At 43.7% G+C, this 17586-nt stretch overlaps 2 protein-coding genes across 7 annotated transcripts in view; both read right to left on the reverse strand.

Annotated features, from left to right (window-relative positions):
* Positions 1-266: 266 nt before the first annotated feature.
* Positions 267-15992, reverse strand: ddx3xb (DEAD-box helicase 3 X-linked b). Of its 6 annotated transcripts, none has more exons than XM_082189577.1 (20): positions 15662-15992; positions 14683-14725; positions 14489-14536; positions 13673-13723; positions 13111-13296; positions 12082-12193; positions 11303-11410; positions 10931-11030; positions 10358-10493; positions 10171-10268; positions 9995-10093; positions 9364-9524; positions 8756-8900; positions 8464-8608; positions 7766-7816; positions 5415-5596; positions 4940-5057; positions 4275-4428; positions 3798-3928; positions 267-2881 (listed from the first exon to the last, which is right to left on the reverse strand). In XM_082189577.1, exons 1-20 carry the CDS (start codon positions 15704-15706, stop codon positions 2808-2810), a joined length of 2187 nt encoding a protein of 728 aa, XP_082045703.1. In that variant the 5' UTR covers positions 15707-15992; the 3' UTR covers positions 267-2807. The 6 variants fall into 6 exon arrangements, with proteins under 6 accessions (XP_082045703.1, XP_082045702.1, XP_082045704.1 ...); XM_082189576.1 differs by having other exon boundaries at positions 13673-13726; XM_082189578.1 differs by lacking the exon at positions 7766-7816 and having other exon boundaries at positions 13673-13726.
* Positions 15993-17493: 1501 nt separating this feature from the next.
* Positions 17494-17586, reverse strand: part of LOC309513639 (ubiquitin carboxyl-terminal hydrolase 9X-like) — a 53448-nt gene continuing 53355 nt past the window's right edge. The window contains 1 exon segment of the mRNA XM_082189570.1: positions 17494-17586. This exon segment is cut by the window's right edge and continues 1551 nt beyond it. The gene's annotated coding sequence lies outside the window, so the exon portion shown is untranslated.

The following is a 17586-nucleotide window of genomic DNA, read 5'->3' on the forward strand; positions in this document are numbered from 1 at the left end:
GAAGACAGTCAGAGATGTTCACATACACCACAGTTTAATATTTCTATTTCTCTTCCTATATATCGAGTATGGAGTAGAGTAACTCTGCGTCTCATCAGTGCCTCATCTCGAGCCGGTGTGAACGTTCTGTTATGAGACTCTGCAATATTTCCACACAAATGACATGTGGGTAATGACAGTGATGCAGTGTGTGTGAGAGTGCGGAATAGAGATCGGCTCGGGAACCGATGGTTTCAGTCATGCGAGATGCAAAGACACACGAGAAGTTTCTGTATTTGCAATTTCCAACTTTAATTTGGTAAAATCATACGATAAACACACATTTTTCATTTTTCGTGCAGTGCACAGCCTCTAAACTAGTACGTAAAGCAAATACTCTAAACTCTAAGGGCTCGGGTGATGTTCTCTCACACGATCCGGTGATCCAGAGCCTCATCCATGCTCTCAACGCTTCGCCCTCAACGGCTTCTGCAATGAGGGCTCTCAGCCAATCCTGTCAGAGAACAGCGCCGGCGCCCAATATGCAAATGCAACAATAGAGAATAACCACATGTTCTTGTTACTTAAGATTGCCGTGTGCCAGACATTCACTGGGGGTAAAGACACAAATAAAAAATAAAAATAAATACCGGAAAAACAAAAACAAACAAACAGAAGAACAACTGGAGAATCTGAACACTTTGCACTGATACACATTTACAAAAATATTTCTGTAACTTTGTCCAAACCTTGGCATGGTTGTTGAGCGTTCAAATCGTGGCTGCCAATTCAGAGTTCGATTGATCGGATTGAAACGTTTAGTCAGCGAGACAATTACAGATGCGAATTTTGGCGGAGTCCAAAATGACCGTAAACATTAAAAAGCTCACACTACCCCGAAAAATATAAATTTCACGCATACGGGTGACATTCAACATTCAAGTGCCAGTGTTTTTGTACTGTCTTTTGGTCAAGTTACTTGAAACTATCACTTTTAGGCTTATAAAAATAAATATTTCTCAAAAATGCTTAATAAATTACACAAACTAGCAGCAAAAGTAGAATCTAGTAATCTGTGCAAATAGCTAAATTCCCCACTGCTAATCCCCCTGGTCCCAAATCAATCCTGGTTAACTATTGGAGAACACTTCCCCTTTTGTAAACAAGCTGCGTTTTCACTATCTTCACACACAATATTTGGAAGCTTAAGGACACGCACTCAAGACATTTATATAAAACCCTAGATGTGCAATAAAACGACTTTTGTAAAACTTGAAGGGCGTAACACAGAAGGGCCGAAGTAGCACCACTGCTATCAAGTCACACAATACTGTCAAAGCATCCGCTTCACGTCACCATTTTCAAATCCATGTCGAAAGGCACAACACGCTTGAGTAAATCTATTGCACTTCAGTTAAACACTTCCCACTCGCCCGAGGCCCGTGCCGTGGGGGCTCATGGGAGTTTGAAAGAAACCTGTCTTTGGCCAGGGATGCCACGGAAACCAACCGACCAATGAGAGTCTGGTTTTACACTAAAGCCACACCCCTGTCGTGTACGCTGAACTCTGACCCCAGCGGGAGCCGTGTAAAGCCGAGGATGTCTTTCGGAATTCAACGCAGCTTGAAAAAGAGAAAAAAAAAAAAAGAACAAAAAGTGAACGAACGTTACTTGTACGTAAAAGCCTGCTGCAGAAATCGATTTGAAAATCTCCTTGACCAAAAAACAAGAACACTAGCATGCGGATTTCTCCAGAGACGAGCCGGGCGCTAGGGCCGGTCCGCTCTGACGGCGTGGTCCTCGAGTAGCCGTATGAACTCTTCGCTACGGAATCGCCACAAGCCTCCCATTATCAACTTCAAGAATGGGTTTTGTAGGAAGAAAAAGTTAATCCAATTGCTACATCCTAATATTTCCAAAGAAAACAAATGAAATAAAGTAATCCAACACCACTAAACAGCTAGTGTGTGTGTGTGTGTGTCAGTGAACTAGCTTAGCTGCCTCAATGGTAGAGTTACACGGCGGAGTGGCGAGGCAGACACGGTTCAGCACAATCAAATTTAAGATTATATACTGGAATGGCTTGGTTTCTTTTCTCAGAAGACGACAGTCTCTTATAGATACCTCTCCAGGATAGAGTGAGCAAGCATTCGATATTTTAACTCCCTTGCGATGCGGTTTTACCACACAAGAGGGTACGAGCCAATCGGGGGGTGGGGTGGGGGGCGGGGTCGTAGGGGTCAGGCCCATGTGACCCCATTGGAAATTTCAGTTCAAAACGAGGTTGTGACAGACCATCCCAGAGTTTGCCAAGGTTTGATTACATCCAAGCTTATTTTGTTATACCATCCAAAACAAAAAAGTCATTTGGGGGAGAAAACGAAGAAAGAAAGAAAAGGGGGGAAACAACTGTCAGCCAGACATTTAAAAAAAAAGAAAAACAAACCAAACACAGCGAGTATAAATTTAAAGGCACAGTACATTAACAAACGAATGATTCTCATTTAGTAGAAAGAAATGAGATGTAGTGGAAAACTAGAGTCCGGGAATCTAACGCAAACTCGGTTCCGCTTCAGCACGGGTTCGGGACACTGCTTTCTGCTACGGTCAAGCCTTCGCTGGCCTGGCGTCCCAGAATCCCACGGGGCGAAAGCCTCTCCAGGTGGGGTCAGAGAATCACAGCTGGTAATGTACTGCAAAGTTCTTCAAAGCTACACAGGGTATATAGTCTGGCTATGGTACATCATGTGGTTTCCGTTCAGTGAGTTTGGCATGTGATCACTGTAATGGGGCGTGGGTGGGGTGAGGGTGGAGGAGGGGGCGGAGTCTCAGTTACCCCACCAGTCCACCTGAGAGTAGTTCCCTCCATAGCCGTCACTGCTGTAGAAGTTCCCGAAGCCACCTGAGGACACACACACACACACACACACAATGAACCATCACTGAGCTTAAGCTGGACTGTGACGCCATTTTCTTCTGGAAAAACTGTTGCATTATTTTCTCTGTGAAGCTGCTCTGAAACACTAGTAAAGCTGACGGACTTCTGGTTTTACTGCTCTAAATGATCAGAATGTGCAACAAGAGTCATTTATTTCAATCTCTACATTTAAAAACTATTAGGGAGTGTTTATCAACTTTGTAAATAAATGTGTGTGTATTGTAATATGTCAGTATGTCTTTCAGGAGATTTGAAGTTCTGCCAGGCTGTTGTGACTTGCCTGGTTAAATAAAGGTTAAGTAATCTGTCATTCACTTGTCCCAGCAAAAAAGTTGCTTATCCGGAATTTGTGTGTGTGTGTGTGTGTGTGTGTGTTGTAAATGATTCTTCTGAAGCAATACTCTCATCATTGTTCAATCAGCTTTGATATTTAAATCCGCATATTGTAATATTGGCACCTTTAAGGGGCACCCCCCCACCCTAATCTTAAATATATGCTTCTTTCATTTTAACTTCCTAAACTTGATACAATAAATTAGCATAATAAGACACTATAGGGATGTTACCCTCGGTAGGGCTGATCAAATTAAGTAATTTACACTGAAAAAATTACAACTGCATTAATGTTATGAGATTGTTTTAAATACACAAATAACAAACACGAAACTAAACCACCAGTAGGTGGCGGCAGGTGACCGCCTCAATGATCCACTAGTCCCGGACAAGCGTTTACGTCGAGCTCTGCCGTCAGGCAACTAGACTGGAAAATATTCATCGTCAACATTTAGAACGGGTCTCGTTCAAACTTCACGTGTAACTCTGAAAGGTTTTGATCTCCACTTCGGATGTTGACGACTGTATATCCGAGTTAAAGCCTTACCGCCACCACCACCGAACCCGCGGTTCCCGCCGTGGCCCCCAGTGCTGCGGCCCCCCCGACTGCCGAAGCCTCCGCTGCTGGTGCTGTTGCTGGTCTGACGGTAGTCTCGGGCTCCGAACCCACCGGAGAACCTGAGGAACACAGAATCAGTTCAATGAGGAGTCCACCAGACCGTCACAGCACTCCTGAGTGACGCCCGCTTCAGATCACACCATTCTGAGGCGGCACACGATGACGGGCAACATGTAGTCTGAAATGTTTCTGGTCCATGACACAAGATTTTAGGAGTCAGAATCACACAATCTGACAGTGACTATCGTAACTGGTGTAATCTGCAGCAGGCGTGAGGGCAGGTGTGTGCGTGTGTGAGGGAAGGTGTTTGTGGATAGGTGTGCGTGAGGGCAGCGGTGTGTGTGTATGAGGACAGGTGTGTGGACAGTTAAGCGTTTGGGCAGAGGTGTGTGTGAAGCTGCTGACCTCTTGGAGCGCCCGCGGGTGCTGCTCTTGTGCTGGTGTTCGTACGCCAGGCTCTCCAGCCACGACGGCACCTCCTGCTTCGCCTCCACCAGGATGTCCAGCAGGTCCTTCGTGATGTTGCCGTTCTTATCGTTGAAGAATGATGTAGCGAGACCTGAGAGGAGCAAGCCAAAGACCAGGTAAGACTGGGAACATCACACACTACACAGATAACTGCTACACTACTGATCTTACCGATCCCAAACTATAGACTGCTAATGTTTTTAAAAGCAGTCTTTCCTGCTCACCAAGGCTGTGCATGGAGAAAAACCACCCAAAAACCCTACCAATATTGTGAAATATTATTCCAGCATAAATCAGCTTATTCCTGTGATCTGAATTTTCAGCATCATTACTCCAATCTTCAGTGTCACATGATCCTTCAGAAATCATTCTAATATGATGATTTGATGCTCAAGAAACATTTATTATCAGTGTGGAAAACAGTTACTTACATTATATTAATATTTCACAATATTGCTGTTCTTTTTTTGTATTTGTAATCAAATAAACGCAGCCTTGGTGAGCAGAAGAGACCTTTAAAATCATTAAAAATCTCACAGATCCAGAACTTTTGACTGGTTGTGAACATGCAAGTGTATCAATGATGATGATGTTATAATTACCCAGGTTGCCCACACGCCCGGTACGCCCGATGCGATGGACGTATTCCTCGATGTCACTGGGCAGGTCGAAGTTGATGACGTGCTTGACGTTGGAGATGTCGAGGCCGCGAGCAGCCACCTGTGGGACGAGAGCGTTGTGAAAAACTCCTGTTTTAGAGTCGTGTTAGCGGCCGCTAAGTTAATAACTCATGATCTTTACAACAGAAGTGAATCAATCAAAACTAACTTTATCTGGACAATAACTTTATTCTAGATCTGCTGTAAAGCTTTAAAAATTGACCATGTCAATATGAATCCAAACGGCTTTGAGAACGTTTAGGCTTTTTGAGGATTAAGGAGTGAATGTATTTTCTTCACTGTATGGTGGCTGTGTCCACACGCTGCAAAGACATTTAATGCAAACACCAAATAAAAGTGAATCCTGCATCCGATGAGCCCTTTCACACACACACACGGAGGAAGGAAAGCCACATACGGCGGTGGCCACGAGGATGGGGCATCTCCCGGAACGGAACTGGTGCAGCGCCTCCTCTCGGTCCCGCTGGGAACGGTCCCCGTGGATGCTGGTGCACGCGTATCCCTCACGGTACAGGAAGTCCTCCAGAGCGTCCGCTCCCTTTTTGGTCTCAACAAACACCAAAGTCAGAGATTCTTTACCTAATGGACGAGATGAAGACGATGAACACCTGATGAAGCCCTTCAGCGGGAGCAGAAGCTAATGATGGGCAAACAGGAAGTGACAAGCATTTGGATCTCATAGAAGTGAACTTTACATTAAACTTAAGACTAGTGCAGTTAAAGCCAATGCTGAACCTCAATGTGCTGTCCCCTGCTAAACCACAGCAGTCATGTGACTTTACAGGGGTGTGTTTCCCGTACAGCGCTGCAACTCACGGCTTCACTGCTATAGTATGATACATCGCTGAGAGAATCAGCTAGCGAGTCACGACTGTTTCCTGTATTGTCGTAAGTTGGTCGTTCAACCGTTGGTTAATGATGTCACTCAGGTGATGAGTAATAACTACTGTTAATGAATCTGTTTGAGATTGAATTAATGCGAGATGTTTTGCTGTAAGTTAGACACGGCATCTGAGGAATATTCCTCATTTCTCAGTTATTTTGCTTCATTTCCAGATTCACTCATAGACTCGTTCTTACACTACAGCTCGTTCACACATGCACACTCTTCAACACCACGCTCTACATCTCCACAAACTAAAAGACGTAAATGACATTTGTATGTATTCTAAATAACAGATATAGATTGCACTGTATGTCAGCTTGCTTATTGTGCTTACACACACCAGGGCTCGAGACTAACGGCGTCCTGGGGACGATAGAAAATGTGTTTAGGACGAACAGAAATATTCTCCAGGTCGCCTACAGGACGAAAGACATTTTTGTATGCGTGTTCATTTATTACTAGCCTATTAGGGTAACTTACTTAGAAAATGCCAAAATTAACCGACCAAGCGCTGACTACAACTGAGCGCGTCTTCTCATGCTGTTACTATAGTTACTATCACTGGCCGGCTACTCACCCGGAGACTTGTTTCGCGGTACATCTCACATGGCTTATTTTACAGACGAAAACGAGACGATAACTAAGTGTGACCCGAAGCGTGCAGCCATGCACATAGACACCCATACAGCGCGCGAGTACTGAACTGAGCTCTCTTTCGTGTCTGAATGGACAAATACACACAAATATGTCTAAATGTCCATTTTGGAGAGTATTCACGTAAACTATGTTGGTTATGTCTTAAACAGTTTTGAGTGTATCGGATGTGCATCAGTGCAGTTGGATCCGCATGTCATTGGACATGATCCGATATCTTAAAGTGACAGTGCTAAACCTAATGCGGTCTGTGTCCTTAATATTGATCAAGCAACAAAAGAAAAAGAGAAAAGCATTCACTGCTCGTTAATAGCTTTAATAATGATTCATTATATTTAATTCATACAAATAAATATGTCTGCTGCTTGAAAGAATAAAGAATGATGATATTTTTGAGATATGTAGTCACCAGTATTTATTTGTTATTTTTTAATCCAACCAACTCAAAAACGTTTTGAGCTGTATGTATTTGTATATAATAATATATATCATAAACCATTGGTTCTCAACTCCAGTCCTCGGGACCAGTCCTCGGGACCCGCTGCTCTGCACATTTTGTATATCTCTTATTTAACACACCTGAACCAGATCATCAGCTCGTCAGGAGAGACTCCATGAACTGATTTGAGTGTGTCAGATAAGAGACATACAAAATGTGCAGAGCAGCGGGTCCCGAGGACTGGAGTTGAGAACCACTGTCATAAACATTTTAATGGTGTTTTTATGATGTAACTAACAACTATAGATGATAATAACAAAGTACAGAAACAACATGTTTATTTTGGGACGGTTGACATTCACTTTGGGACGGTTCAAATCGCTTTTATGGACTGTTCCAGGACGGAGGTGAAAAAAGTTAGTCTGGAGCCCTGACACACACACACTTGTTGAACGGCTGATAACGACGGAACTTGACTATAGTTGACTAACGATGCTTTGGGGAAACACACCCGAGTTCAGCACTGCACACACACTTCATGCACAGATCCAGCTGAAGGAATCAACCACTGGAAAGGAGCATGACTATGGGGTGGGGGGGGGGTGGGGGGTAAAAATATGAAATAAAGACCCTAACACCACACGAGAACACAGATCTCTTGACATGGCGAAAGGTGTTGGAAAACAAACAATGTTCAAGCAAAATAAAGAGGTGAGATGAGACTTGCATTTGTTCCACTTCCTGTGGAGAGATAAACGTCTCTACTCACCAGGTTTTTCTACGTTCTCCCCCGTATTGTCCTGAACCTCACTCGGAATAACTAAATAGAATCAGACCTTATGATGAGCTTCAACAAATATCAGTTTCATTCTAGATATGGTATACATGGGTTCAGATGAAGCTCTACTGCACTATGGGAGGACCGTACAAATGTGCCGCTACTGAACATCTAGAGCATTGGAAAACCTCTTCATATTCAGCAATATTATCTTGTCTGCACTGACACTATTGGAGGAGAGCTGGTCGATGACATCACGGTCTTATGCAGATCTGAAACTGAACTAATTTTATAAGTGATGTACTTTACACTGTTATTGAGCCAAACATACACTGATCTGACTTCAACTGAATAATTACGGTTTACTAATGTCTTCTTAGAGCTGAAATGTGTTTGCATCATCGAAATGTTATTTTCCTGTTCCATCACCGTAAAGCTGCTTATATAAAGTGCTGATAACTATAGGTGATGTGATCTATAGCCTGATATCACTGAACCTGAATGTCATTATACTGATGTTTAAAGGGCTATTTCATATTATCCACAACCCCAAAAGAGCTCAGGAGAGATTACTTTAGCTTCATCTCCTCATGACACCCCATGTGAAGAGCCGTGTGCCATCATGGTCATATAAACGGACCACAAATCTGAACTATTGATGATCAGGGGCCATGTGCAGATAAACGTACCTGTGGCGTTGAGCAAGTCAAGCAGGAAGGACCTCTTGTCGTTTTCCTCAACCCACACCACCTTCTGTGTGATGTTCTCCGAGGTGGAGCCGACCCGGCCCACGGCCAGGAAGATGTACTCCTCCAGGAAGTCACGAGCCAAGATCTAAGACACAAACCACCATAACTAAAAGATCCAAGAAACCGTATCCCGGAGTCTCACGTCCAGCATCCCTCCGAACCGCATGCCAGATTAAATAATAAGATTAAGAGTCTGGAATGTGTCTATAACACAAGACATCCTGAGACTCACCTGGATCTCCTTGGGGAAGGTGGCGCTGAACATCATGGTCTGGCGAAGGCCTTTGGGAGGCATGGTGTCCTGCTCCACGATACGCCGAATCTGTGGCTCGAAGCCCATGTCCAGCATCCTGTCCGCTTCATCCAGAACTAGGTAACTAGTGACAGAAGCACACAGCTCAAGGGTCAAGCCACAAACAGCTCAAGGTCAAGCCACAAACAAGCCAGTCACGAGTCGCATGGGTTTATCTGTGGCAATAGCCAACAATAAACTGTATGGGTCATGCAAATGCAAAACATCATTAGGATATTAAGATCACGTTCCATGAAGATATTTAGTAAATTTCCTACCGTAAATATATAAAACATGTATTTTTGTGAGTGAATGCAGCAAAATTGCAAACATAAATGGAGAACTTTAAAGGCCATTTTCTCAATGTTTTGATTTTTTGCACCCTCAGATTCCAGATTTTACAGCGGCCAAATATTAATATCCTAACCTAACAAATCATACATCAATGGAAAGCTTATTTATTCAGCTCTCAGATGTATACATTTCAAAAACTTGACCCTTGCGAGTGGTTTTGTGGCCAGGGTCACATGGGCAGATGCTTGACGTACTTGCAGTAGTCCATGCCGATCTTGCCCCGCTCCATCATGTCCACGAGCCGGCCCGGCGTGGCCACGAGCAGATGACAGCCTCGCTCCAGATCCCGGATCTGCTGGCCGATATCAGCGCCGCCGTACACCACACAGGGCCGCACCAGAGAGCGATACGCAAACTAGAGGAGGAGAACACACCAGGGTTAGACTGAGCGGAGTCTAATGAGATCGTGTTCTGGTTAGAGTTGGGAATCATTTTAATTTGAACAATTCCGCTTATAAGGTATAAAAAAAAGTATCCACTAAGGTACATAATTTTTCACATTTAGTCTTATTGCAAAACATTTAATGGTATCTGAATATCATGAACAGAAATCAAGTCTAAAGAACACTAACACAAAGAACGTTTGACTGTGGTTTAATAACACCATAGAAAAACAACAAGCCGAACTAATGTACATACAATATTAGGCTGCTGTCACTTTAAGAGCTGCACAGATCCAATATACTGATACACATGAAACCATTCAAGCGTCAGACGACTGTTTCCAAGTCATATTGAAATGCTCACAAAGCAATCGATAAGAGGAATCGAAATTACAACAAGTATTCGATTCCCGACTCTACTTCTGGTTAGGTTGTTGATTACCTTCCTGGCCTCGTCGTAGATCTGGAGAGCCAGTTCTCTTGTCGGGGCTAAGACCAGAGAGATGGGATACTGCTTACGGCGGCCATATTTCCCATTTTCCTGAGGACAAGAACACACCCAGTTAAGATGGGCAACAAGTTTCCCTTTCTTGAGCTATTCCCGGACAGAGTCGGTACCTGTGCGCTGTTCTTTGCCGCCTGCAGTGCTTCTCCTGGGCCCTCGGTGTAGATCTGGCTCAGAACCGGCAACAGGAACGCTGCGGTCTTACCAGAGCCTACAGTCACAGACACAAGTGTCAATCAAGAGTGGTGTACCAAACACACACACACATGCTGAAAACACAAGGAGCTGATGATGTCTGACCTGTCTGTGCGCACGCCATCAGATCCCTCTTAGACTTGATGATGGGAATGGCGTACTTCTGGACCGGAGTGGGTCGTGTGTAGCGGCTCAGGGCGATGTTACCCATAATGATCTCGCCCATCTCCAAATCCTGGAACTATCACCAAAACACACAAAGCTGTTAAATTAAAACCATCAGGGATACACTGATGAACATTTGAGGATACTGATAAATAACCGATATATTGGCTGATGAGTTTAAATTCGAATTCTAATGTCTTTTTTGAGAGCCTGATTACAAAAACAATGTCCCAAACACACATTATAATGTTCTCATGGTTTTATGAAGCCGATATGCATTTTCCTTTTCTGAAGTGATTACAATTATATTTCAAGAAATTCAAAATCATGTTGAACAGTCGCATCTGAAGTGTCTCAGCTGAAGACATTAATCGGCTTTAATATAATCAGGCATTGGGCTGATAATGAAAATATTAAAAATGAAGACATCAGCCGATACGGTGGCAGATTTATCGTGCACCCCTAGAAACCATTGATTTCCAGTTGAACTCTGATCTTCATTAGGACACTCACACTCTCGATGTGCTGTGGACAGTTCTGGCCTGTGGCTTCAACAGGAATGTCGTCATATTTTTCAAAGTTAATCCCGGTGTTGCTGGCAGCGAACAACTCACTGCGAGGAAACCGGAAACAAGCGTCAGGAAACACAGCACACTGGGTTTAACCCCATAATGCAACGTCCAGTTCATATCAATGGATGCATGTGCAAGATTAGCACATATGAACACCATAACTACCTCATTCCGTCGCCTTTTGATGAATTATTAAACATTCTATTAGCCATTAGAAACAAAAAGGGAAAATGAAATTGCTTAAATGGAGGGAAAAAAAACTACTTGACACATAGGAAACAGAATTTGTGTTTGAGGGTTCGGGAACACTCACTGTTCCTGGCGCTCGTTGGGAGGCAGTGGTTTGGACCAGTCCTCTTCATCCCGGGAGTCTTCTCCCCATCGGCTGTTCCCACCGCCACCGAAGCCGCCACGCTCGTACCTGCCGAACACACAGATGCGTCAGGCCGTGTCCACACTTCATTTGAAAACACATCTTTCTCTCCGCTTTGTCCTTCCGTCCACACAGACTTTTCTTAATGAAAACTAAGCTTTTTGAAAACGCTCTCCAAAGTGGATAAACTTGAAAGCGCAGTGTTCGTGTTGTAGTGCGGACTGTCAAAACTGAGGTCTTTAAAAACGATGACGTAAGTTTAGTCATGTGACGCATATTATAGATATTCATGTTTATACTGGTATTGTGTGTGTTATGTGCCGTTCACTTTCACACTCTTCATATCTCAGTCCTGCACAGATGACAGAACTCACTCACATCTGCTGTCCTGCGGTGAAACATTAGTGGTCGTGTTTCAGAGCAAACACAGCGAGTGAGACCTGGACGCATCAGTGAACACAGAGATATTCTGCTAAATAAAATGATCCTGTCAGAAGAATTGCGTGATAACTTTGTTCTCGTCTGCATCTCAGCGAGCGTCTGCGAGGGGTTACGCATGCGCAGTAAAGGTGAGTTTAGCGTTGGGTTAGTCCTAGTCCTAGTGTGGAGAGAGAACGCTTTTAAACAAAAACGCCGTTATCAAATGTATCCGGATTACTGAAGCTAAAGCTAGGAGCTACAGACGTCTGTAACATGCTAAAGGGGAATAAAGGTCTTACCGGCCCCTGTTAGAAGATCCACGGTCGTTGAAGAAAGAGGACTTGCCCCGGTCAGAGCGTCCACCGAAGCTGTTGTAGGCGGCGTCTTTAGGGGCGTTCCACCCACCGCCATCTGTCATAACCAAACACACACACATGCATCAGAACACGGCAGGTGACGCAAGTCAACTCACACAGCGCTTTAGAGAAAACCAGAATATAATGCAACAAAGTTTGTTTCAAGAAGAAAATGGCGTCACAGTCCAGCGTAAAGATGACACACGCCCCTTACGGAGAGGCCTCCAACTGTTAGACTGAACCAGGACGCTTCTGAATGTTAGTGGAGACATGTAGTTGTTGTGGAGTTACACTGATCATCTCATCATCATGTTTAACTTCTACACTAAAGTTGACAGTTCCCCCACAGAACAGTTTCAGGCTCTGCTGGATCTTCTGCCAGTGTGTTAGAACTGGTCTCTGTTGCCGCTTGTGGAACCAAATGTCGGCTGGTGTGTGTAAACGTGCAGATTAAGGGCCGCTAATATTATAATAAGATCCTCTTCATACGTCAGAAGAGGAAGAAATCTGATTGGCTTACTTTGACATGTTTGCAGAGAAAGGCTCACCAGAACACAGTTACTGGGTTTCACTTTCAGGTTTTCGGTGTCGGTAGAAGCACTGCATTAAAGCACTTCACACACTTCAAGAGTCAGATTTTCTTGATATGTCCCCTTTAAGTATATTCAGTGATGGTTAATTTGTTGTAAAAAAAGTTATTATTAACTTAATTTATATATATAGCCTCTCTGGAGAAAACAGTGAAGTCATCGTCCAGCTCAGTTCTCATATAATGGTGTCAGTGCAGGAGATCAATAATATTGTTGAATATTAAATGTCCTCAACTAAGCAAGACGAAGGCGACAGAGGAACTAAAACTCCAGTGACAGAATGGAGGAAAACCCTCAGGAGAACCTCAGGCGCTCAGTTCTCCTCTGGCCAATGAGCGAACAGTGTGTGATTATGATTGAGGTCAGAGGTCATAAGACATGCCTGCGCTCTGCAGAGTCTGGATGGGGTTGAAGGATCCGCCGGGTTTGCCCCTGAACCCTCCTCTTCCCCCGCGGTCGGTGCGCATCGGCCCGCGCCCGAACCCGTTCCCTCCGTTCATACGGGAGCCGTCGTGGAAGCCGTTCACGAAGCCGTTGCTGCGCCCGTTATCCCATCCTCCGGGAGAATCTGAGGGAGAGGAGAGCACGGATTATTGAGACCGCAGGCACACGTCTCCAGTCTGCAGACGAGAGGGGCATTCTGGGGCGGAGAGGCACACGCAAAGCAGTTAGTCAAGCAGGAACACGCCACTCCTCAGCCAGCAGGAAGTCAAAGACCAACTGTGCTGGAAGGGTTTGCAAATTGCAGAAATTAAAGCAAAGCAAATGTGTCCGAGTCGGAGTGATCTTAAAGCCTGTGCACGCCATCTTGGAAACAAATGCCAAAATAACCTGTTAGTTACGATTCCAAGTGTGTGCTGAGAATTAACTGTGGAATCATGCATATCTGAGCATTCTTTCCTCAAAGTTTCTCTTTAGCCAAGGCTGTCAGAATAGACACTTACAGCTTCCGGGTGCCACTGAGAAACCGCTCTGTCTACCAGAGGAGTAAGCTCCTGCTAAGAGAAAAAACGTGTAGTCAGGAGGACTAAAGGTCAAGGGTCGGAGAAGACACGGCCAATGCGTTTCAGACAAGCTTTGGTAGAGTTTCAGAAGCATTTTATTGCTTTACATGCCAGCACAGATCACTCGTGTCATTGGACAAAACATGGATGAGGGGGTAAAGTGAGCCGGAACGCCAGTGGAAAACCACTGGATGTGAACTGAACATGAACATCATGAAGACAACGCCACTAGATGACGCCACACACTGATATCCCTACAGACATGCTGAACCACAAATGTAAAACACAAACAGTGCAGATTCAATGTTAGACAATTATAACTTTCACCGCATTGGAGTTTAGTGAGGCCTAAAGATCGCTCACACAAACAATGATAACTGAAGAATAACTACAGTCGTCAACATTGATCAAACCAGCTCATCAAAGGTGTCCTGAGACTAACTTCATGTGTAACTTTGATGAAAGGTTAAGATCCTCAGATGTTAACGACTGTACATTAGCATCCACTTCTGCACACCAGAACACGTTTATTAGAAGCTGGATAAAGCAGGACGGATTCTGATTGTGTTCAATGTTTTTGTTTATCAACTGGAGAAAAATTGTTGAGAAAGTGATTCCGACACTAGTTTCTGTGCCGTTATTGTTGTGGACTGCTAATCTTTTACTTTTAAGATTTTTAAAACAATCTATCATTATAGATGTGAACTGGCTGTAACTGGGACTTTAACATCAGAAGCTCAGAGGAGGTGTACATACCGTTCTTGGGACCTTCTTTGTTCCTTAAATGAGGTGGAATGTAACGCCCTGGTGAAGGACAGGCTTTGTTAGCATGGCAAACACACACACATTACTTCATCTAGAGGCAAATCTACTTCCTGGGCTTGAATGCCTCCTCGATTAAACAAGATATCAGAGCTGATCTGAAACTGGTCTAAGATGCAGATACTCACTTCCAGGGATTCCGTCACTGGAGTTCAAGTCTAGCACAGCGAGCTGAAAGAGAAACGAGATATTGTTGAAAAACACATTAACACCTGAACCGGGTCATTGAGAAGAGCGAATAACGTCACTTCCGGCAGAGGGCGCGCGAGAGCTCGAGCTCATTCAGCACAAAAGATCACGGAGGACAAACAAATGTTTAATTTAACGTCCACCAAAAAACTTAATTTATTCGAACCCTTCCTGTAGAATAAGTTGTAAACTGGATTAGACAACTGAATGTCAAACACACAGCTGATTAGCAGAAATAAATACCGCCACATCCACATTAAATAACCGAAACCCGAGTCAAAAAAGACAGAATAAAAGCCGAGCGTCGCTGAGGTAAATTACGCCACTAACGTTTACAACACAACTTTAACACGCGTCATGCCTTCAAAACAACACTAACTAAACAGAAGATTGATTATTAATGACTTGTCACATTATATTAATAAGCTCTTAGAAGATTCTGAATGTTTCGGTCGAGATATTCATGTCCGTTTGCGTTCATCTAACGTACAGAATTAATTCCATTAAGACATGAAATGACAGCGAATATGAAATTTGATAGCAAATGCAGTGAAACGGGGAGCTGGTCAGACAAAGGCCCAGAAGCGGCTAAACAACAGGCCCGAGCGGCTCTAAAATCCACCAGATTAAAGTTTCCCCTCGCGAGATTTAACGTGTCCGAACGACATCATAATCTACACAAACATCCATATACGACACACGCGATCCTCCCGAAACCCTTTAACGAAGCATCACATGAACACTGCGATGATACGCAGCCGCGCGTGACGAATAAACGCTCCGCGTTCCGACGCGCCGCATCTCCGCCATCATCCGCGCATCGACAGCAGCGCCTCCATCTTAAACACGCAGCGCGGCTTCAGCGTCACCTCAACCCGCCCGAAACAGCCCGAAACCCCGCGATGGACCCCGGCTCACCTGCTGGTCTAGACCGTGTACATTCTCGACGGCCACATGACTCATAACTAACGAGTGGTGAAGGTTGATCTCGCGCTAAAACAGGGTTCTTTGTTTGCCGGTATGTTGCTCGTGCTCGCGATGCTCGTGTCCGGTGATTCCTCTCTCGACGCCGGTCGGTCAGACTTATAACTTTGACAAAAAAAAATGAAAGAAAAACGGTTTATTCCACAAAACGTAAACGTTGCTTTAAAAATGAAACGTGTCGGTTTGAGTTTTCGTCCGTGTGTGTGAAAGCGTTGCGCGTCGAACTCGAGCTGCGCGTCTCTCTCAGTCTGAGGGTGAAATAAGAGCGCAGCGGAAACCGCGTCATTTTATTGGACGACGCGAGACGGCAGATCTCACCGCGTGACGCGTTCTCGCGAGACTTCGAGGAGCGACGCCACATTGATCTGTTTACAATAGTAAATGCGGCCTAGTGGCGATTATAAAGTTTATCTCCATAATCTGTCAGCCATTTAACGCACGCGCATTTTGTCTTTTGTCTCTGCATATATGGCTAATTTGCTCTAGAAACGCGCGTCCGTAGTTTTGATCTACAGGTCACGCGCACTGAATGCGGATAATGATAAATTCATGTAAATATGAGCAAACATGATATGACTTGCCTTCTGTTATAATGCGTTTGCACAGGTATCAGTGTGTGTGTGTGTGTGTGTGTCCTCCATCAGTGCATCATGTAAACAGTGCTCGAGGATCATCACAGCTGGGTAGATGTGTTCATCCTGTCCACTCGTTTAATGAAGCATTGCACAAGAATTATGAATTCTCCAAACACATGGAGCTGCATTAAAACTGCCTGCTAATAAATGCCAGAACATGTTTTAAAACACACAGGCCTTTTTAGCTTTTCTTGCTTAGTTGGGGACATTTAAATAAATCAGCAATATTATTGATCTCCTGCACTGATATTATATGAGAACTGAGCTGAGCTGGACACATGTATATAAGGGTGATTCTCCAAGTAGGAGCACTTTTGGCACTGTGAACTTATGGAAGATTCACTCTCTTTAAACAATCTTCCTAGCTTCATTAATTTGTCTTCTAACACAATATAGCAGTGGGCAGTGTTAGAACTCCATGGAATATTATTATTTTTAACAGTTTTTCTGAAGAGCGCTTTCAAAGATGTAATTTCCACCACTTTTCAATTTATGTATTTTCTTAAATATTTAAGGTGGATCTATTAAAGTGGATGTTGTTGAGGGAGGTGGAAATGACGGAAAACCTGGGGACAGACTTATTTTATTCCAAAAACAGTTTAAAATTGTGATATACATATGGAATTTCGATGGTATGATATTATTTTATTTGTGCTTAAGACAAACATGTTAAAAAATATTTTTAAATCGATCCTTTAACATAATTTTTTAACATTCAGAGAGGGCCAGTCTGGGTTGGGGACGAGCATACAACTGCAAAATCTGCTAATAAACAGCCTCGCAAAAACATTTTTAAAATAAAACTGGGCAAGATTTGGTGGTTACTGGGATGTTGGAGCATGAACTTCATAAGGACAATTTATTTGTTTATTTATTTACAAAAAAAGGCCAAGGACACAAAAGTGCCTGTAGTTGGAGAATCACCCATAAATGAACTCAAATTAATAACTTTTTTACAACAGAAATGGACCATCACTGAACTGACTTAAGCTGGACTGATGCTATTTTCTTCTGGAAACTTTGATGTATTATTTCCCTGTGATCTCTGTAAAGCTGCTCTGAAACACTCAGTGCTGTAAAGCTGACTCGACTAAAGGCATCAGATGTGGGTCAGTGTATTAGACAGACGGGTTAATCAAATACCATTTATTTTTACCTTTAAAGTATAATTTTACAGTGTGCTGGGTTTGTACAGTGCTCGAGGGCTGATCCAGGAATATTACT

The sequence above is a fragment of the Leuciscus leuciscus genome, assembly GCF_965113295.1.
Source record: "Leuciscus leuciscus genome assembly, chromosome: 14".
NCBI lineage: Eukaryota > Metazoa > Chordata > Actinopteri > Cypriniformes > Leuciscidae > Leuciscus > Leuciscus leuciscus.

Coding starts and splice junctions, on each gene's coding strand:
- ddx3xb (XM_082189576.1), bottom strand. CDS start 15,706: ATGAGTCATGTGGCCGTCGAGAATGTACACGGTCTAGACCAGCAG. Junction 14,537..14,682: donor CAGTGACGGAATCCCTGGAA/GTGAGTATCTGC, acceptor GTCCTTCACCAG/GGCGTTACATTCCACCTCAT. Junction 5,597..7,765: donor GGAGAACGTAGAAAAACCTG/GTGAGTAGAGAC, acceptor CTCGTCCATTAG/GTAAAGAATCTCTGACTTTG.